Source organism: Panthera onca, chromosome D3 (genome assembly GCF_046562875.1).
Source record: "Panthera onca isolate mPanOnc1 chromosome D3, mPanOnc1 haplotype 2, whole genome shotgun sequence".
In the NCBI taxonomy this organism is placed as follows: Eukaryota; Metazoa; Chordata; class Mammalia; order Carnivora; family Felidae; genus Panthera; species Panthera onca.
In genome coordinates this window covers 76,339,712-76,362,007 of record NC_138350.1, presented here as the reverse complement: position 1 = coordinate 76,362,007, position 22,296 = coordinate 76,339,712, and the positions used below count along the sequence as shown (strand labels likewise).

Below are 22,296 nucleotides of genomic sequence, written 5' to 3'. Positions count from 1 at the left end.
TTAACGTTTATTTATTTTTGGGACAGAGAGAGACAGAGCATGAACGGGGGAGGGGCAGAGAGAGAGGGAAACACAGAATCAGAAGCAGGCTCCAGGCTCTGAGCCATCAGCCCAGAGCCCGACGCGGGGCTCGAACTCACGGACCGCGAGATCGTGACCTGAACTGAAGTCGGACGCTTAACCGACTGAGCCACCCAGGCGCCCCTAAACGGATACTTTTTATTTATCACCAGCATGCCTAATAACAGGCCTGGAAATGCCACTTCCCTGGCAATCAAATGTGATCGCACTGCATCACAGTCCCACCCCCTGTGAAATACAGCCCAAATGAGCCCGCCGGCTGGCCTGCCTTTTGTGGCTATACTCATTAAAAAAAGTAAGTTACCAAAGAGATTACTTACTCCTGACAACATACTCTGTCTCTTTAAAAAATCTTTACCATATATGTGGTGTTCTTAACATATTTAAATGAGGGAATGAATAAAATGATTACAAATTTACTGTTAGAATTTTTGTGGAGGTCCACCTTTAACTATGTTTGTACAGAGCTTTAGTTTACAAACTGTTTTCGTATGTTTTATTCACTAACAAATCCTTGCTAAATTCCAGTTCCCATTAAAGGATTAGAAAATGCCATGAAATAGTTAGAAAAAGGAAACAAACATAAAGAACGTACATTCGGTTACCTTTCGTACTACACACACACACACACAGCAATACTGTACATATATGAGTATACAATTTGCCATTTGGCCATTGAGCTTTACTGTACTTCAGCTCTCATCAATAAAAACCAAAATCACCGAAGACAGGAAAGAATTATTCTAATAAGAACAAAAATGTTTTCACAAGAGACATTAAAGTAAAGACACTGAGTTAATTAGTTATTCACATGGAGCTACAGAACGAAGATCAAATCCATCGTCTTTACAAGAACAAAACTCTTCCTTCACTTCAACAACATGTTCACTTCAACAATGATCAAATCGGACCATTTTCTGATTTTTACCGCTTAACCTAACTTGTGCAACGAAGAGTGGCTAATTATAAAAACAAGACTGTAAGTATCTTACCATAAACTCCTTTGTCTAAAAGGAGTAAAAATTCATCCACGGCATTTCGCATCTCATACTCCGTGAGATCCAACAGTGAAACAACTTTGAAATCTAGTTGTCTTAACAAGTTGGTCAACTCGTACACATCCACCAAAGGAGCTTTGAGCTTGGGGTGTTCCCAGTAATTCATATTTCCTATCAAAAGAGCAACCTTGTCCTTTGCTGTTAAAAAAAAAGAGAGAGAGGGGATTTAAAGGGAGGATATAAAGATTAAGATTAAAGTAAGACCTATGGAAATGGTAGAATTATAACAACTTGTATGCTTTACGAATTAAGATCTCGTTCTAATTTAATTTCATTTTAGAGGTACTACTTTATGTGGAAAACTCCAGTGAGGAGCACAGGCTGATAGACAACAGAGAGTAGACTTATTCGTGCTCACTCGGGTCAAGGCTATTGATGAACTGCATAGGAAGCCACATACTTGTACTGAGTTACAACAAAAGTAAAGAGTATAATATTCAACTAGCTTTTAGAGCAAATTTATTTATTTTTTTTTTTTCAACGTTTTTTATTTATTTTTGGGACAGAGAGAGACAGAGCATGAACGGGGGAGGGGCAGAGAGAGAGGGAGACACAGAATCGGAAACAGGCTCCAGGCTCCGAGCCATCAGCCCAGAGCCTGACGCGGGGCTCGAACTCACGGACCGCGAGATCGTGACCTGGCTGAAGTCGGACGCTTAACCGACTGCGCCACCCAGGCGCCCCAAGAGCAAATTTAAACAAGCAATGTTAGTAACTGGGTTCCCATCAAATTAGGTTCTGTTTTGCTGACAGCGGAAAAGGCTTAAAAAAAAAAAGCAAAAATAAATACCAAAAAGAGGAACAGGACAAATTCTCATCAGAGCAAGCAAGGGGAAAACCAAAGAGGAGAGAAAGGCAGGGACTTAACAAGAACCGTATCTGAATTTTCTCAGCTGATGTATTGTTTCCTTTTGGTTTCTTAAAAAGGTCATTTGGGTGACCTTAGGGATATGTGAAAACTTTTCGTATGAATATCTTAACAGTTTCTTTTCTGACCTCAGTGCAGAGACTCTGCTCAAAGGTGTACTCTTAGACAAAGAATTTTCCTATTTTCGAGGGGCAAAATGATCCACACCGATGCCTTAAAAAGTACCACCTAGCTTTATCACGTGTGTTGCTTGTCCAAAAACGGCTGTAGAAGGCTGGTCTTCAAAACTATACGTTTGCTAGTCGGGGGCGGGGTCAGCGGTTAAAGAGTTGAGGCTGCGCCATGACAGCAGTAACTTATTACAATGTTTTTCTGGAGGGCTCGTATGTGCAGCACAGGTCATGGCAGAAATGTGACGGAGACACCAGGGGGCAGTGAGGAAGGTGTAACAAGAGCACTTGGCTGAAGAGCCACACTGGGTAGGACCTTGAGCCACCTCCCGACACAGGCCAGGACTTAGGTGACCAACCTCTGTCACTAAGTGCTACTAAGTAGTTTATTTATAAATTATGAATACGACTTCGATGAAACTGAAACAGGCACAAATAATCACATTGCTGACGTGATGTCTGCCATACGGAATAGAATTTCAGATGTTTCAAATCATTAAATTGATCAAAACTCTTTGGTGAAATTTCTTTTCTTTACATAGAACATTTAAATCTAATGTTAAGTGAGGTCTGGAGAAAAACTAGCACAAACTCCAAGAATGGGACTCTCTTACAGTGAAAGAAAACCCTACTTTGTGAAAAGCCCCAATACTTTTAGGTCATGGTATCTGTATTCTGTATTTACATTCTTAGAGATTTCTTGCAAATTGCTTATTCTCATGAATACACATATTTTAGAAAAAAAAATGATAAACATTAAAAAAATTTGTAACGCTTATTTATTTTGAGACAGAGAGAAAGTGGGGAAAGGGCAGAGAGAGAGAATCCCAAGCAGGCTCGGCATGGTCAGCATGGAGCCCGACACAGTGCTCCGTCTCACGGACCATGAGACTGTGACCTGAGCCAAAACAGACTGTGACCTGCGCCAAAATCAAGAGTCGGACGCTTAACCGACTGAGCCATCCAGACACCCCTTAAACATTTCTAATTCAGTAAAAAGGCGCTTCAAGTCCTATACAAATGATAATCTCTTCTTTTATTCAAAAGAAAAAGGCCAATTATCAAGACTACTTCATATACAAAGACTTCAGACAAAGTTTCTATTGAACTGCCTTTAGTTCTAAAAATCATTGAAAAAGCAGAGGACACTCAGGATAGATTCCAACAGGAGGCAGTATAAAACTTAACCTTTCTTGGGTCTTTTTTTTTTTTTTTTAAGATTTCTTCTTAAACTAGGTATGTACCCTTACACCAAAGTACCCACTCTAGAGCAAGACTGTTACCTGACTAATCCACAGAAAGAAAATTTTCAGTGCTTTTTCCGGGAGCCCAGCAACCCTATCAGAATTTGGACCCATCGATACAGTGACAGTCTCAGTGCAATCTACCTCTAAGTGAGGGGAAATAAGAGAATGTCTGACTTACATGGTCCAGCCCAAATCATGGGTTCCCAAAGTTATTCAGGTAGTAAAGTGTTTGTAAATCACAGAGGTGATTCTGATGGAATATTATGATAATTTAATTCTAATACATGTTTTAGGCTACGTTTTATTGGCAAAACACAAGTATAAGGGATGTAACAGAAAAAATCACTAGAGTCTGGGGGAAAAAAGACCAGTTGTCAAACTGAGCATGTGTTTGCCAATGTCAATTCCTTATTCATTGGTTTTGTTACTTAGAAAGAACACCTGGTACAGTTTTCAGAGGGCCAGGGTTCAACAACTTGAGAACTCTGTGGCTTAAAATCTATGTATCAATAGTTGACCACAGCTCTTTCAACAATTTTCCCCAATGATAAGTTTTTAATAGCCAATTCCTAAAATGTCGCAGGGCATTTTCTCGAGTTTAGTGGTAATAAAGAGGATGGGTAAGTAAATCTTACCTTGCCCAATCTACTTGTGAATGACAGGTGAACTGGGGGGTATTTGGGATGAGAAGCAGACCGCAGTGGTCAACACAGAGATGACAAAGACCCATTCCGGGAATTGGTCGTAGGAAGGAAAAGGAAAAGCCAGACTTCAGAGATATGACAGAGCAAAGAAGCGGTAAAATGCAAAGCTGGGGAGAGAAGAGTGAGGAATCAAAGACAATTTCAAAATAGCAACTACATAAGCAATTCATGATGGTTTTCAAGTGATAAAAATAAATGGAAGAAATCTTCTGAAGAAAAACATTTACTGTAAGAGCCACCCACAATTTCTTGAACACAAACCATTTATTGGAAAAAGGAAACATAAATGCCAGTTGATTAAACAATAGAATAATAAAACCACTTCAGAAAGGTATTTTAACTACATGATCCCAGGCATCTTCCAAAGCTTAACGCAATATATTCTTTAAAAAGCGACACAATGTTATAGCATTCGTTCCACATCTAATTATTCTAATAGTGTGTTACTCATCTCATCCAAAATAAATAATATTCAGGAGCCCCTGGAAAGAAACCTGACATAGATTAAGTGCTATTAAAAAAAAAAAAAAAAACAAAAAAAAACACAAAACACAAACCTTTGGCTACCAAAAATGGAGTACTAGCCCCAAATCTGACAGAATCTTTTCATCTCCATGTCCCTCAAAATAAAGTCCAAGTTCCTTAGTCCATGCCTACCTTTACAGATGTGGTAGAAGAGAACCTCCGAGCAGCCACCCCATCCTTGCCCTCAGCAAGGCTCCGACCCCCGAATCTGGGCTGCCCTGTGATTCTCTTTGAACAACATAATTTGGCGAGACGATCGCCAGTTCTGGGTCTAAGCCTTAGGGAGTCCGGACGACTCCCGCTTTTGAGACCCAGCCACAATGTAAAGAAATTTAGCAACATGGCAAGACCAAATGGGGAAGGAGGGGAGGAGGACAGAGAAAGGGGGAGACAGTGAAGCAGGCCCGAGGCTGTACAACAGGAAAACGGGGGGCACAAGCACTCTGCCGAGGGGCAGCCACTATTCAGTCATTAGCTACCAGTCAAAAGCTACCACTTTTCAAAAGAACCTAGAAATCTAGATTTTTATATAGTATCTGATTAGCGACAAATGATTCTAATGGTTAAAAAATACTCTATGGGCCCCCTGCTCCCTCCAAAGGTTACCCAGTTTGTGCCGTTTTCTCTGTGGCCTTTGGCAATCTGTTGCGGGCTACCCCTCGGTTTGAATTTCCACCTCTACGCTGATGATGCTCCTGTGTCTCTAATCCTGGCCTTCCCTTACAGCTCCAGATCCATACATACAATGGGCTGCTGCCGGCTGCCGTGTGTCTTCACCTAATGTGATGCAAATGCCTCAGACGGGTTAGGTCTCAAACGGATAGTCACCTATCCCCTGAATCTTGCTTTTCATTCTGTGTCCTCTAACTCAGTGGGTTGTATCGCTGCCCACCTAGTGGTCCAAGCAGGAATCCGAGCAAGCATGGTGACGCCTGTCTACTTTTTATGCCCTACAGCAAGGTGATAAGAACAGCTTACTGATTCTATCGCCTCAAGATCTTTTGAGTCTGCTTTGTCTCCTGCGTTCTCACTGGTACTATCTTAGTTCAGATCCTCGTGATTTCTTATCTAGACTACTGACTACTGCAACGGTCTCTTAACTTTCCTCCTAACCAAAAAAAGAAAAAAAAAAAAAAGAAAGAAAAGAAAAAAAACCCCCAAGAACATCACTGCCCTCCAGTTTACTTTCTATGCCCGTACAAGACTGGCCTTTAAGAGAGACAACTCTCAGCCCTCTACCAACAAGTCTCCTTCCAATGGCTCGCGAGACAAACGGGGCTCCTCAAGGTCTGGTGTCTTCCGACATCTCCCCCGCTTTCTCTTTGTGCTCTAGGGGACTGTGTGTTGTTGGCTGTCCCCAGAATACAACACACTGGTTCACTGTCTACAACTGTGTGCTTACGAAACTCTGTTCCGTCTGGCGGGTCCTTCTCTCCTTTAAAACGTAAAGCTGCTATCGCAACCTCTCCGCTGCTTCTCCAACCTCCAACCCCACCAAGCGATCGTATTAGTATTCATCACTTCTCTGTAACGCGTACAAGTTTCTTGTTTACCTACTTGTTTGTCTGCGTGTTGCCAAAACAAAGAAATCCCCCCAGAGAAGCTGGCTAGGCCCCAGAAACTGGATTCATAATCTCTTTAAGCCCCATGTGCTGTAATTTCTTTTAGCAATATCCAAAATAAAACGTCTGGTCTCGACGTCATTTAAGTATTTGGAACAGCTGCCAAATTAAAATGTCTCGGATCCCTTCGTGATCGCCATAAAAGCGCCGCAAAGTCGTACTTTGGCCAAGCATTTTAAAGCTCTACTCACCCAAAGGCTGATCACCCGTTTGCTCTTCATGGTCTACAAAAAGATAAAAATGCAAGAAAGATAGGATGTTATTGTCAGTGATACAAATATCTGCAGGGTTAAAGATACACGGAACCAATGAGCAGCAGGATCGGCAGCAGCAAAGGACAGAATGTGGTTCCTAACAGCTAACCAGTAATTTTAAGATTTTCAGACTCTTGATAAACATACTTGGATGGGCAGAGTTAGACTCGGGACAGGGGACTATTTTCGGAAATTCAGCACCACGGCTGGGGGTCGTGATCTTTAACTGGCCGCGTAGAAACCAGTCTGAAGACGGCGGGTGGCGGCACCAGGCACCGGCAGAAGCGCCAAACGGTTTCTGAACGTCTGCCGGGTCCTGTTCTGCGTGCTTTAAATGTAACGGATTCAAATAAACCTCAACTCGTCTCGGAGGTGTATCTTTCCACCGTCACATAAATAAGGAATCCGAGCACAGGGAGATGAAGCAGCTGGCTCAAAGGAACTGAGCCAGTCAGCCTCGTTCCATAGTCCGCGCTTTCCGCCATCTGTATACCTAGAGCCAAATACCTCCCACGCCCAGGACCACACGGGAGAAGCCACAGGGAAAGATGGGGTGGAGTCAGCGATGTGTCTACCGCAACACAGGGTAACTCTGTTTGCATTTTTTAATTTTTATTTATTTATTTATTTTAACGTTTTTATTTATTTTTGAGACAGAGAGAGACAGAGCATGAACGGGGGAGGGTCAGAGAGAGGGAGACACAGAATCTGAAACAGGCTCCAGGCTCTGAGCTGTCAGCACAGAGCCCGACACGGGGCTCGAACTCACGGACCGCGAGATCATGACCCGAGCCGAAGTCGGACACTTAACCGACTGAGCCACCCAGGCGCCCCTCTGTTTGCGTTTTTAACAGCATATATAAAACGCTGGAGCCTGTTACAAGTTTTTAAACGTCCTCTTTTTCAAAACCTCACTTTGGGGGGCATCTTTTGATTCTTGAGGAATCAGGATACAATGAAAGAGGGGGCCAGGAAAATCTCCGAGGCTTAGCGGCGGTTTCTCATAAAAGTTTTCCCGAAGTAACTTTTCACGATGTTCACTGAACGGCAAGAAATAAGAGGCCAATTTAGGAAAAGGCCTCATTCGGTGTGGGTCTGGAGTCTGAAGCACAGTCCCACGAGACTCCTCAGCAGGACAGCACCCCCGTAAGGGAGGCGACCCGGTCTGTCTAATTTGCATCTGCCTAGGGGGCACAGCCCCGTCACTGCTCACAATGGCAGACGCTGACTAGTCAAATATGGGCACGAAACTAAGCAGGCTAGTTATGGTGCTAAAATAATGAGAAATGACCTGCCGAGAAGTAAGAGGGATCGCTGTAAATATTCAACAATGTAGTTGCCTCCTTCAGCTGTTTGTGTAAGGTTTCATTTCCAGATACTTTCACAGGCTCCATCACTGCCTTTCAGGATTTCAGGCCCATGCTGACGTCCCGTCTTGACGTGGTCCTCAGCATTACTATGTGTGTCACCACAGCTAAGGCTTTCCCGTCAGCTTCGCTTGTTCAGACATCTGGTCTGGTCAGAAGTGGCCAGGGTGACGGAAACTTCTGCTGTCAGTCTCTTCATGGTCAACGACCGCCTGTATCTCTGTACAGCACCAGTGATCCTCACGCACATGGCTTTTGCTTCCGAGAAAGACAAGCCACCCGACGAGCTCAGGTGTGTTCTATGAATTGAGCAACTCTGAACTAGGTCCCAGGAGTCTGGCAAGTTCGGAAACGTTACCCCCGTCATTCTTTCACAGACCGTTTCTTGCCTTTCAAATTAAAGATCACACGCTTCCCCCTGTAACTGCCTTTTTAGGCCACAGAGTCATGTACACAATGATAAAAATATACATTGATATTTTCTGTGGCTGCAGCACGCTTCTGTCTCTACGGCCTTGTAATCTAGAATATTTTCAATACTTTCGCTTGCATGAAATTATACTTCATAGAAGTACCAATTTCAATCCTCCACTGTATTACTTAAGTAAAGAAAAAAGTTTAGTAGTACCACTGTGGCCAAAGAATATCTACAGTACCTTTAAGTTGTTACGTTCAAGTTAACATTTTACATTTATATTACTCACCAGGGCATCCGAGATTATTTAATTCATCTAAAATGAAGTAAGAGAAAATAGATTAGTTTTAAATAACCAAACTGCCCACGTGGCACAAACAGTCAGACCAATCAAAGAGGTAGGCTTCAAGCTACTCAGGCATGTTCAGTTTAGAACTTTCCAAACACCTTCCAAGAGGAGGCGCGCAAGCAGTGAACACAGAGAAAGGCTGCTGGGGTCAGCGAGGACTTCAAAGTCATGACTGTGCTCCCTGAATGGCAAAAAGCTGAACAGACTCCTTCATGATGTGTTCAGAGTGTTAGCTTAGCTATTCTGGCCTTTGGGACAAAAAAGAGTCAAGGGATAGGTCTGTGGCCTCAACTGTAAACTTCCTGAAACTAAGAAACAATTTCAAATGATTTTTTTCTTTTTTAAAAAACTCTTACTTGTCCAACAGTTTGAGGTTTACAGAACGAATGTGAAGAGAGTAAAGAGAGTTCCTGTAAACATGAGTTTCCCTATTTTAACATCTTGTGTTTAGTAAGGTGTATCTGTCACAACTAACGAACCACTAATATTCTCTCTCTCTCTCTCTCTCTCTTTTTTTTTTCCAGGACCCCATTCAGGACACCACATTACATTTTCTGATGCCCCTCTGGGTTCTTTGTTGTGGCAGTTCCTGAGCCTTTCCTTGATTCGACGGCCTTGACAGTTGTGAAGATTACTGGTGAGGTGCTTTGTAGCACCTGTCTCAGTTTGAATTAGTTGATGCTTTTCTCATGGTTAGACCAATGTAATGTGTTTTGGAGGTACAGTAGTTTCAGAATTATTAACCTGCACTCTCTGCCTAAAGGACAGATAAAATCATCTAAGCAAATACCCATGACATTACAGCCATCCGTTTCTCCTTTGTAAATCTTATGAAGATGCCAATTAACACGAACAATAAACTATAAATGTTACATTGTTCATGTCATGAAGGACCTTATTCTTCTCTGTGGTGTAAAATCAACTAAAGAGTATCATCAATAATCACTGCATCAATTGTACAGAGCTCTCTACAATTTCTCTTGCTTCTTCTCTTACAGACGTCATTCATTTCTAGTTACTTGGGTCAGCATCTTGTTCTTCCATCCCCTCTTCGCTTTACGTTTGTAATACATTTAGATTCTTTGGTTACATTCTGCATTCCATCCAGGGATTCCCCCTCCTCTGGCCTCCTACTAAACGGTTTTAAAAACTTGCATGCAAGTATTCACCGTTACGATGGGCATACACAATAGTTTCACGGCCCTAGAGAAAATCCTGAGCTTTGGGGCGCCTGGGTGGCTCAGTCGATTAAGTGTCCGACTTTGGCTCAGATCATGATCTCATGTTTTGTGAGTCCGAGCCCCGGGTCGGGCTCTGTGCTGACAGCTCGGAGCCTGGAGCCTGCTTTGGATTCTGCGTCTCCCTCTCTCTCTGCCCCGGACTCATGCTCTGTCTCTCTCTGTCTCTCAAAAATAAATGTTGACAAAAAAAAAAAAAAATCCCAAGCTTCACCTATTCAATCCCCACTTTTGTCCTGATGAAGTATCTTTAACAAAATACATAAAATGAAATAGGTAACATCATATTCTGCAGGCTAAAAAAAACAAAAAAGATACGAAGTGGGACACTGTTAATGGTATGTGTCAATCTGCCAATTAGAAAACATCTCAACTTTTACGCTCTTTGAGAAAGAAAAGTTGGGTCTAATTTTTCCATTGGAAATTCCTGAAGTAGTTGCATAGTTGGATCTTCATCTCCAAGCGTGCTGAGAGGATTTGTGTGAAAATCATAATTTAATAATGTTTGCCATTGTGAAAACCACAGAGAATCATACAGGCACCCCATAGCAGCACCCCAGCAGGACGGTGATTTCCATGCATTGCCCTAAAGCCAAACAGCAGTGCTAGTGTGTATGTTAGTTGTCAGAGATATCCAACGTTAGGAAGGTGGAGAAAATCATGCAACCAGGCAAAAAAGGAGTAAGAGGAGGAGGACGAGTTTGTTAGGATTTCTTCACAGAACTTCTCTCATGTAAGGCCCCTGTGGACAACAGGACTGGGATCCCTTTATGCTAGAGAGTTCTTGGTCAAAAGGATGCTTTAGGACAAGACCAGTAATTACAGCACTTCAATGGACACCACAGAGAAATGAAAGACAGGAAAATCCAGGAACCAGAAGATTTAACATCATTTTTTTTTTTTTTTTTTTTACTTTACCCGAGTGGAGCCCAAGGTTAAGTAAAAGTGTAAAGCAGGAATTGAAAAAATACTTTGCTATCTACAAATCGAATTTCGTGAAACAATGTGATATACTAAGGGAAGGAGGAAACTTAAGTATTCCAATTTACTCATTAGAACTTATACGCAATGGTTCACAGAATTAAAACAACTTAAAAGCTTATGTTGAATTCTTGCCCGGTTCTCTTTATAAACTATGACAAAGAGGACACAGTGGATTCATCTATAGGCTTGTAGCTTTAAAAATGGATCTTCATTCGTAAAATTGTTTACATTGAAACAAATATCAGATCCCGGACAAAACATGTGCTCCACAAGAAACTGCCTGTCCTGAAACTCTCGCGGGAAACTCTCGCGGAAAGCACGTTCGCATCAGAGCAGCACGCAGCCGTGGCTAAAAGGATGGCTGCGATCATCCAAATGGTTATCCATGATAGTACAGCCATCCGTCTCTTTAACAGACTCTATAGGTAAAACTTAACATTAAAAATTGACTGCAAGTATTTCCTATTCAGAAGATGTGCAGTAACGCGACGGTAGAAGGTCAACTGGAAATTAGTTACGTGTGTCCACTTGACAGTGTCGCTGGCAATTTACGAACCTTAACACTGAGATACAGTATCGTTCAGCGAAATCTCTTTCTTATAGCTAGTATTTTTTCCATCGCTGCACTCAGCAGGCTAGACAGAGCACTCCACCGCTCCCCAGAGGAACCAGCATGCAGGGTATTCGGGTTCAAACCAAAGGATTACGCTACCTTCAGTGCACTCCACTGCATCTGTTCTTCCTTGTTCCAGAGAAAACAAATGTGAATACAGTGTAATTCATGCTCTCAGGAAGGGCAGCCATCAGGTAAACAGAGAAATAAATATCATACAAATATGTTGGCAAACCAACATGTGCATCGACATCGCCTACTGTGGACGACCTCACTACAAATGCAGTAAGCCTGAACAGAACAACTCCCAAATTACGAACTTCATAATGTGGATTGTTGGTTGGTAATCATTCTTTCCTTTCTAGGTCTGTAGCGCTCCGTTTTAAAAGGACGTGCTATTGAGACTCTCTGCCCACTTAAATCAAGATTTTGATAACTAAAGTTGTTAAAGAATACTTTTTTCCCCACAAACGTTTATGATTGTGAAGTAAGTATTCTCTCGCATTTCTGTATAAACAACGTAACTCCTGAGACTTAACACACCATTAAATAGAATGAGGTAGAAAGTAGAATTTCCGGGGCTTACATGTTTCATTTTAAATAATTTGTTTTGTACTCCATTCGGGAGAACACTGAGTAAGACTGCTTACCTATGATGACTTCTACCTTCTTGCTATCTTGACTGTCTCGATCGTTATATACGTGACACCAGTAGGTCCCTTGGTGTTCCAGATCCACATAAGGCACCTATTTTCAATATCAGAACACACACACATTTCCTTTTCAATTTTAATCTAAATTGGCTTGGAGAAAAAGTTATTTTGAAGTCAGGAAAAAAAACCTATAACATCTCAGAGGACTTTAGATAGTCTTACATCATTTCCATTTATGAGGTTAAATATTAGCAGGCAAATATTAGTGACTCTAATAATGGTGAGTTAGGCACAATACTGTCTGACATTTTAGTATAAGCCCCTAGATGTGGGCTAGTGTTGTGTTCCCGTACTTTTAAAAATAGAAGAATCAGTTAATATTGAACAACAAGGGACTTGAAAAGAAAACAAGGAAAATGTGAAAACTCCCCAAAGGATATGAATTTTAATGTCTGTCTTAATTTTTAATTATACTATTTATTTTCTATATCAACACACAAAATACGCAAATAACCAACTTCCTACCATGTATAGCTTTTTTGTCTCATGTATTAATGGTGACTCATTTTTGAACCACTGGTAGTGAGGAATAGGGCTTCCAACAGCCACACACTGTAAAAGCAACGTGCTGCCAGGCATCAGCTTTTGGGACCTTGGTTCAACGCAGATTTGCAACTTGGATTCAGAGATGCCATCCAAACTCCCTGAAATTAAAAGAAAAATATCACTGAACATAAATAAAATCTCCAGGTTAACAATACTTTTTTCCCTTTAACTGCAAAAAAAAAAAAAAAAAAAAAAAGTGTTTTCAAGTTAATTTTTTTGTAACCCTTACTAGCCTCTCCCCAAACTCTGTTTCATAAAACTGTGGCACTTCTAGAAATACTAAGAGATGTTCTGTGGATAAAAGGATGCTGTAGAGGGGCGCTGGGGTGGCTCAGCGGGTTAAGCGCCCAACTCTTCGTTTCGGCTCAGGTCATGACCTCACAGTCTGTGAGTTTGAGTCCCGCATCGGGCTCTGTACTGACACTGCGAAGCCTGCTTGGGATTCTCTCTCTGTTCCTCTCTCTCTCTGCCCCTCCCCTGCTCTCTCTCGGTCTCCCTCTCAAAAATAAATAAAAACTTTTTAAAAAACTAGAAAAAACAGGATGCTGTAGACAAGTAAGTTTGGAAAATTCTGGGTTAAATACAGTTACACAGATTTTTTATTGCAGGACTTCTCAGAGCTTTAGTCATTAGTATGCTTTGTGTATTCAAGAAGGGAAAATCGTTCAAGTGGTTTTCACATGTGTTTGGCCACAGAATCTTTTTGGTGGGGGCAAATGACTTATTAACACCTTGAGTGATATTCATATTTCAAACAGAAAGTGCTACATTCTACTGTTTAGCTTATTAAAAGGAGGGGTTTTGTTATCAGCATGGAATAAATATGAATGGACTATCACTAGCATTTCTTCCTGAGGTAGGCACTAGAGAGCGTTATTTATTGAACGCTCATGTTGCTCTAAGGTCCTTGAGGAAGGAGGTCTTACCAGTGTTAACACAGCCCCAAGTCTCTGTCCTGAAAGTTGGTGTCTCACACACGGCAGGTGATGTCTTTGCTGAACGAATAGGATTTCATGTACTTAACTTTATTTTTTTTTCATTTTTCTAAAAGAGTTTAATTCAAAAAAGGTGAAGACTCTGACAAAATCAGGGGGAGGGGCGGAACCCAAAAAAGCACACCGTGGGAGTCTACTGGCTCGGTCACAAACACCGCCATCGAGAAAGATATTTAGGTTTAATACAAATTTGATACAAAGAAAATGGGAAAAAATACCTCTATATGCTAAAAGCAATTAGGCTTCACAAATAAGGCCAGCGAGGCTATTTTATTTTTTTGACACCTTAATTCACCAGTGTTCTTTCTCTTATTTTCTTTTATACTCTCTTTTTAGTTCTTCTCTAATATGGGGAACTGGCTGGAAACTCTACAGTTCACATCCTCTTATAAACAAAGAGAAAGTAAACAGGACTAAAATGTACAAAAGAATGTACTGGGATGATATCATATAATTAATTTTCTCATATACACACATCACCTTTTACTCTGTTCAATGCTTTTTGTTCTACACAACACACACAGTGTAACAGACAGCATGGCCAGCGTCTGGCTTTCCATCACACTGCCTTTGTCTCATGCTTACGTAAGAATGTAAAATCCCACCATGTAAATCATACATACATGCTTCATGCTAGACTCAAATGTCCTCTGCATGCAGAGGATTTCACTTATAAACATATTAAAGTTCATTACATGCACAGAAATATTCAAGAAAGACAAAAATAGTTGTCTTCATCATGACTATTTTTAGACATTGTTTATTCAGGTATAGGAAAAGCTACATTGAGACAGAAGAATGGAAGACAGACTGGTAACAAAGTCTGTTTCCCACCTATTCTTTTGGTCTGGCAAAATGACAAAGAATATGGCTCTTGACTGTGAGTGTGAATAAGAAAAATAACAACTGACGGGCGACTCTTTAGAACAGACTGAGTTTTTAAATCAATACCAGTTACTGGACTAAGTAGATAGATGACAAGGACTAGAAAAACAGTCTGATTGAAACACTTCACTGCAGTGAACGATATGCGCCCTTTCATGTCAACATTGACTCTAGAGCTTTTATTCCACAACACAGTATGTTCAGAGTAATACGAGTGTTTGGGAGAAAAATATACAGTGGAGAAAGAAAGAGAAGGAAGTTCCCAGAGGTCAGCACCAGGGCCAGTCTGAGGTTCCAGGTCACCTTAAGGCATCTACATATAACGTATATATGCGTATACATGTCAACCTTCACCGAGAAGGAATCAAAGCACAGGAGATAAAATCTTAGCAACTGGTGATCTTCTATTGGTGATAAGTACACATGCGAGCTTCCGGTACTGTTTTTGATGCTATGAAATTAAACATCTGAAATAAAGTAAGGCGATTCCCATTCCAGTATTCAATTTAATTTGTCACTTACCCTGGAGGTTTCCTGTTACTTCTGTGACATCACAAACATCCAGCTGTGACCACTGGCTGAATTCAAAGGTGAAATTGTTATTAACTCGACAGACGTAAAAGCCTGCATCTTTTACGTGCACGGTGTTAAAAATTAGTTCGGATGCATTTCCGTTCGGAATCTGTGAAAGAATCAGTAAGAGAATGTAAATGAATGACTCATGAAAACACGCCTTATAAAGTGTGCTGGGCAAAAAATGTGTTGATTTCCTTGGAGCTTTGAAAAGCGTATCTTTTCTCAAGTCCTGAAATATTTTTTACTTAAAAAAAAACAACAACAACCAAGCAACATGTTGAGTAATTTAAGATTAAAGTCTTAGAAATCCACACTCTTTTACAAGTGCATTAACCAGAGAGTTACGCTCTCTCCCATAGTTCTTCCCCAAACAGAAAATCGTCTATTTTTTCATTTAAAACTGTTCAAATCATCAGTATTCAAAGAATCTACAATGGGAAATGTATAAGTAACACAGAAAGTTAGGCCTGGCTATTAATTTCAGTTATGGCCAAATTAGCTGCGAATACACATAAGCAAGTTTTTGTTTTGTTTTTTTTTTTACCTTGAGACCCTATTTTTTCATCTGCAAAATTCCGTAAGAGGACAGACTCCTTAACTACTACACTTCTTTCAGGGTCTGGGCAGAGAAGGGCTACGGAAAGCATGTCGGTGATGAGAAGGATGGCCGTCCAAGGGTCTCCCAAGCTCTCCCCTCAGGCCTTTGGTCACCACATTAGGGTTTCTTTCCCCTCTACTCATTAATCTGTAAGGGCCACCCACCTCCGGCACGTTGCCAAGGAGCTGAGTCGTGTACTTCATTCCATTACGTTAGATTGCTTGCAAGCGTAGTTTAGTAAGTTCATCTCTCTCTCTCTCCAAACCCCAACCAACTGAATTCAACTCCCACCCCCTCAGAACCTGCACCAGGCCCAGGGCATTTTGCTGAAGATTTGACAGCTGGGATGGCGGGCTGCACTTGGCACCGTGGCGAGGCTTGGTAGGCAGACTGGCTCAAGCTGAAGACGTCCGGGATGAACAGACTGCAGAAAGCGGCTTTCCCAGCGACTCCCCTATCTGACTAAAAGCAAAAACTTCCGGGAAATGAGGCTACCGGACATTCCTCCTTCAGGGTGACTTTATCCGGGAGGGAGACTAAGAGTAAACCTACCATAAATCCCCTCTCCAGGAAGAGTTTTATGGCCGTGATGATGAAAGACCATTTGCACCCGCATGAAGAAATATTATCACAAACTTTCTTATCTGTTTCTTCTTCTAGAAACCTCTTCGCATTTCCTAGAGAAACCCACTCATTCTTCCCATACGCGTCTTTCTCCCTCCTCCCTTTTCCCTGTTAAGTAAGCATGTAAGCTGCTGGCTTATTCACAGAGCTACTTCCTTTGTAAGTTCCCATAGGAAAAAAAACCTTTTTCTCTTGTTAATCTGTACTTCATCAGTTAATTCACAGGCACCCAGAGGCTGAACCTAAGAGGGTAGAGGAAAACCTCTTCCTCTTCTGCCAATCCCAGCCTCTTCCCTTGCTCCTGGCGATTTTCTCCCTGCTTTAGCATCTGTTTCTTTTATTGCATCACTCTCAAAAACCTACTCTAGTACTTTGTATCTTAAATAAATAAAAACACCCTCAACAAACCTCCCTAAACCCACATCCCCTCCTCTCAGCAGCACCGAGAATGCGAACTGCCCCTTTCTTCCTACAATACTTTCCCCTTGAGGCTTCGTATCCCTCTCTGCTGGATGTCCTCCCTTCCCTCTTGCAGATTTCTTCTTAGCCCCTTTACTGGGTCCTCTTCCGTGACATCAACTTCCAATGTGTCTCCAGATGTCCAAACTGCCCAGCTGATTCATGCAGATGTCTAACAGGCATTTCGAACTTAACACATCTAAAACCACACCCTTGCTTTTTCTCCCTAAGTCTAGTTCTCTCCCAACCTTCAATACCTCAGTATAGAACACGTCCCCAGATGCTTCAGTCACCAATCCAGGGGTGACCCTTGATCTCCCTTCCTTTTTCTTCCATCGGGGCTGGTTAAACTCTGCCTCTAAAGTAACCTGGCCTGGGCGCTTTGCTCCCGCTGCACGGCCTCACTCTAGCCACGCTGCCACCATGCCCAGGCCAGCTCGGGCGCCGGCTAACTGGGCCTCTTGCTCCTCTCCAAGCAGGGGCCTTGTGTTTTAAAAACGCAAATCCCATCATGTTATTTCTCCTGCTTAAGACTTCAGTGCATCTCACTTTATATCACCCTGTTTATTTTCCTCACGGTTCTGAGCTCAAAGAACTCTCGTTTGTTCACTGTCTCTCCCCACTGGGGGGGCGGGGGGGGGGGGGCAGGACCCTGCGTGTCAGTGCTTCATCATCATGGCCTGAGATCCTGGCCTGGCACGAAACAGGTGCTCATCAGGTATCTGTTAAATGAACAGCTCGTAAGGGGCTCCTGGGTGGCTGGGTCAGTTAAGTGTCTCTTAATTTCGGCTCAGGTCCTGATCTCGCTGTTTGTGGGTTCAAGCCCTGCATCGGTCTCTGCACTGACAGTGTGGATGGAGCCTGCTTGGGATTCTCTCTCTCCTGCTCTCCCTGCTTGTGTGAGCACGCTCTCTTTCTCTCTCAGAATAAAAAAGCTCAAAAGAATAAAAATAAAAAGGAATAGCTCTTAAAATAGCCTCATGAACATAAGAATGGTTCAACAAGGGGTGCCCGGGAGGCTCGGTTGGTTAAGCGGCTGACTTCGGCTCAGGTCATGATCTCACGGTTCCTGGGTTCGGCCCCGCGTCTGTCCGGCTCTGGGCTGACAGCTCGGAGCCTGGAGCCTGCTTCAGAGTCTGTGTCTCCCTCTTTCTCTGTGCCCCTCTCCCGCTCATGCTCTGTCTGTCTCTGTCTCTCAAAAATGAATAAACGTTTTTTAAAAAAAGATATTTAAAAAAGAATGGTTCAATACAACTCGACTTGTGAGGGCTTTAGAATCTATTATAACTCTTCAAATCTAAGAAGTACTCCCCACCCCCTACATTTTTTTTTTAATTTTTTTTAACGTTTATTTATTTTTGAGACAGAGAGAGACAGAGCATGAACAGGGGAGGAGCAGAGAGAGAGGGAGACACAGAATCCGAAACAGGCTCCAGGTTCTGAGCTGTCAGCACAGAGCCTGACGCGGGGCTCGAACTCACAAACCGTGAGATCATGACCTGAGCCGAAGTCGGACGCTTAACTGACCGAGCCACCCAGGCGCCCCCACCCCCTACATTTTTACCTTTCTCAAACCAGGGCATATTTTACAAATGATATATATATATTTTTTAATGTATGTTTATTTTACAGAGAACAGGGAAGGGACAGAGAGAGAGAGGGAGAGGATCCCAAGCAGGCTTTGCGCCGACAGCAGAGAGCCCAATGAGGGGTTCGAACTCACGAATCATGAGATCATGACCCGAGCCGAAGTCAGACGCTTAACCGACTGAGCTACCCAGGCGCCCCTACAAATGATATTCTTAATGTTGTAAGTTTTATGTCGTTTCTCTTTCAGAAGGCATTTATTAAAATAAAAGCAACTTTGCAATTGAGAAAATGTTAAAAATCGCTTTATTTTTATTTTTTATTAAAAATTTTTAAAAAATATTTATTTCTCAGAGAGAGAGAAACAGAGCGTGAGCAGGGGAGGGGCAGAGAGAGAGGGAGACATAGAATCTGAAGCAGGCTCCAGGCTCTGAGCTGTCAGCACGGAGCCTGACTTGGGGCTCAAACCCAGAAACAGCGAGATCGTGACCAGGGTTGAAGCTGGATGCTCAACTGACTGAGCCAACCAGGTGCCCTGTTAAAAATAACTTTAGTTACCATTTCTGGAAAGCCTAGTGTATGAAACATCCTGTCCATTAAATCCTCGTAACCGCGGATGACAGCAATTCACATGACTAATAACTAGTCAGGGTTCCAACAGAGGCCTAACAGCAGAGGCTACACGCGATCTCTCACTACAGTCTGGCTGCTCTAACCTTACTTGTGCGTAAGGGATGGAAATTAAAAATGGCACAAAACCACAGATTTCTTCTAAGGCACAGAATGATCCCATTAAAGGAAAGATGATAATCTCAGAATGGCTCTTTAACTTAGTTTCGGGTTTGCAAATGTAGACTTTGCACTGAATTCGGAAGAAAGCTTAGTTATTTGACTAGCAGGGTGAAAAGAATATGGAGTTTCAAGGTACAATCTAGGAGGAAAGGGAGTGAGGGGAGGTGGAAAGAGAGGAGAGAGGCCCACTAAAGTGAGACACAGCACGGGCCGGACAGACTGGTGGGAAAAGCCCAGTGGCAGAGAGCTCAAAGAACTTTTAAGAAAAAAAGGATTCCAATACGTGATTTTAAATTCCTTATTGGGTGGTGCAGGGAGACAATATTTCCACAAGAGGAATAAACGCTCCCCTCCACCAGCCTGAATTTTACTTCAGAATCTACCACAATAGCCTAAATCTTTTGATGTAATGGTTACATGGAATGTTTAAAATAATATTCCATTAACCTTCCATGTCACCTTTGAAAGATCTTAATTAAAGATTTCGGCTGCCTTTCTTCGGGCAGCTGGGAAGATGGCGGACCCTCAGGCTGAGTGTGCCCACCCGAAGCAGCCAACCATCTTTCAAAAGAAGAAGCAGGTCTTGATGGGAGACACTGGCAAGGAGAAGCTCCCACGAAACTATAAAAACATTGGCCTGGGTTTCAAGATGCCCAAGGAGGCCACTGAGGGCCCCTGTATTGACAAGAAATGCCCCTTGAGTGCCGATGTCTCCATCCGAGGGTGGATTCTGCCTGGTGTGGTGACCGGGATGAAGACACCGAAGACCGCTGTCATCCACCGAGACCTCCTCCGCTGCAAGGGAAAGGACGAGCGCTTCGAGAAACGCCACAAGAACACGCCCGTGCACCTGTCCCCCTGCTTCGGGGATCCGGATGGGCAGCACGGTCACAGTGGGCCAGCGCCGGCCCTCGAGCAAGACCGTGCTTCAATGAGCTCAAAGTCGCAAAGGCTGCTGGCAGCAAGAAGCGATTCCAGAAGTCCTGAGACTAGACATCTGTCCACACCCTCAAAGAAAATAAAGTTATTTTCCAAAAAAAAAAAAAAAAAAGAAAGAAAAAGAAAAAAAGCGAGACTTTGGCTGGAATATAATTTGTTGTAAGGAGTTCTGTATGGATATGTTAGAATGTACTGGCAATATTTACCGTCTGTTAACGTTGTTGCTCTGAGTGATTCCTAATTTCCACAATTTTTAGTGACTAAAGAATTGATTTTATTATTGCTCACCTTTTTTTAACATGACAATTTTTGGGACTGTCTTAGCAAAATGATGATTTTTCACTACTTCAGTAATAACACAGCCTTGTCTATCAGATCAAAATTCTAAAACATACGCTGAGGATAATGATGCTAATTAATTTACTATCATTCTCTCTTATGACTGAGAAAGTAAAGTACATTTAAAAAGTTACCTCTTTATTCATTTTGAACCACTGATATTGTACAAAGGGATGTCCAGTTGCCCGGCAACACAGTTTCACAAACTGTCCAGCCAAGACTGCCTTTGATTCTGGGTTTACGGTGATCTTTATTCCTTAAAAAAAAAAAAAAAAAAGAAAGGAAGGAAGAAAGAAAGAAAGGAAGAAAGAAAAGAAAGAAAGGAAGACGGAAAGAAAAAAAAAGTTAACTAAGTTACGGTAGAGAGGTTTTCCTTGTTTATGTTTCTGAAACCAAATTAAAAGAAAAAAGTATCGTGGAAATAACTTGCACATTCATTCCAGTTGCAAACTGCCCGTTCGTGTGTCCTTCCCCATCAGACTAGGCATCTGTGAGCTCCAGGCTTTGTAAAACCAAGAGGAAAGAAACTCATCCCCAGAAGACTTTGATCTACTGTACTTCCCATGACTGGAGGAGAAAACTGTTTGCCCTGTTTCTTCAATTCTTAGAAAACTTTTTTCTGCATTCTAACACCTCTGGAATCAGGATGCACCTTCTAAACAGATGTCTGCTAGACAGCACTCATGATGCAGTTCTCAGTGCTGGCTTGTCAAACACCTGGTCAGAAACGCTCATACGGCTGGCACTTCAACTGAGTTAGGGGCACTGTTACGATAAGATGAGTGTTGGCCATTGAGAACGTCTCCAAAAGACATCTGAATTTAATGTTATGACTTGGCATTAAAGTGAAACTATTCTGCACACACAAAGGCACGGAAACAGAACAGCAGGATATAAATCTGAAATATGGGATACGGGCATTTCTTATCTGAGAAAGGACTTTCAGCATCGACACTTGGAAAGCTTTAAAGACGATCCTAAGTCAATAATGTTATGCCCTCCATCCCGCCTCCCTCTCAGTTACTCTTTCTGGGAAAGCCAGCTGCCCTGACATGGGGATGCTCAGGCAGCCCGGTGGGAGGCCCAAGTGATAAGGAAAGACAGCTGGGACTCCTGCCGAAGGCCCTGTAAGTGAACTACCTGAGAACTATCCAACCCCAGTCAAACCAGACGGCTGCAGCCCTGCCTAACAGCTGGACTCCCACCTCAGCAGCGGCTGAAGCTGGAGCCAAGGCCACCCAGCCAAGCCATTTCCAGGTTCCTATTCTCAGAAACTGTGTGAAGTAATAAATGCTGCTTGTATTAAGCTTGGGACTTGGGGGTAATTTGCTATGCAGCAACACATGACCGATACAAAAGAAACCAAAGCTAGGAAATTTTACATTTGCCAAGGTTATAATACGGAAAAGTGGGTTAGCTGGCTTTTAGGAAGGAAGAAGGAAAGGTCATTAAAACTTGTAAATATGTTAACTAATTTGGGTTTAAATAAAAAAAAAAAAACTTGTAAAATGTAATTCTCTGTACCTAGTTTTATTTTCTTTCCTCATCTATCCTGCATATGATCTGATAACAGGGTTTTCCTCTGTAACCCACCAATCCAAAGGAACAAAACAAGATTACAACTGAAGAGGAGTGAGTCCAAATAAAAGCAGTCTTAATACATCAAAGTATCAAATACATACTAAACTTTCCAGAACAAAAATAGTAAATAAGGTGAAATGGGTAAGTGAAAAGCATTCCAGAAAGAT

The 22,296-nt window shown here is 42.2% G+C and overlaps 1 protein-coding gene and 1 pseudogene across 2 annotated transcripts in view; one reads left to right on the top strand and one right to left on the bottom strand.

Moving 5' to 3' along the window:
• MALT1 (MALT1 paracaspase) overlaps positions 1-22,296 on the bottom strand; it is a 63,424-nt gene that overhangs the window by 21,691 nt on the left and 19,437 nt on the right. Inside the window, exons 3-10 of one of the 2 annotated variants that reach the window (XM_060613957.3) lie at positions 20,683-20,804; positions 15,157-15,316; positions 12,674-12,852; positions 12,146-12,242; positions 11,595-11,624; positions 8,601-8,627; positions 6,467-6,499; positions 1,074-1,277 (exon numbers count right to left, since the gene is read on the bottom strand). In XM_060613957.3, the coding sequence (XP_060469940.1) occupies positions 1,074-1,277; positions 6,467-6,499; positions 8,601-8,627; positions 11,595-11,624; positions 12,146-12,242; positions 12,674-12,852; positions 15,157-15,316; positions 20,683-20,804 (852 nt within the window). The remainder of the gene's footprint in view (positions 1-1,073; positions 1,278-6,466; positions 6,500-8,600; positions 8,628-11,594; positions 11,625-12,145; positions 12,243-12,673; positions 12,853-15,156; positions 15,317-20,682; positions 20,805-22,296) is intronic. The other variant, XM_060613958.3, reaches the window with a different exon arrangement.
• On the top strand, positions 19,785-20,257 carry LOC132665150 (small ribosomal subunit protein uS17 pseudogene; annotated as a pseudogene).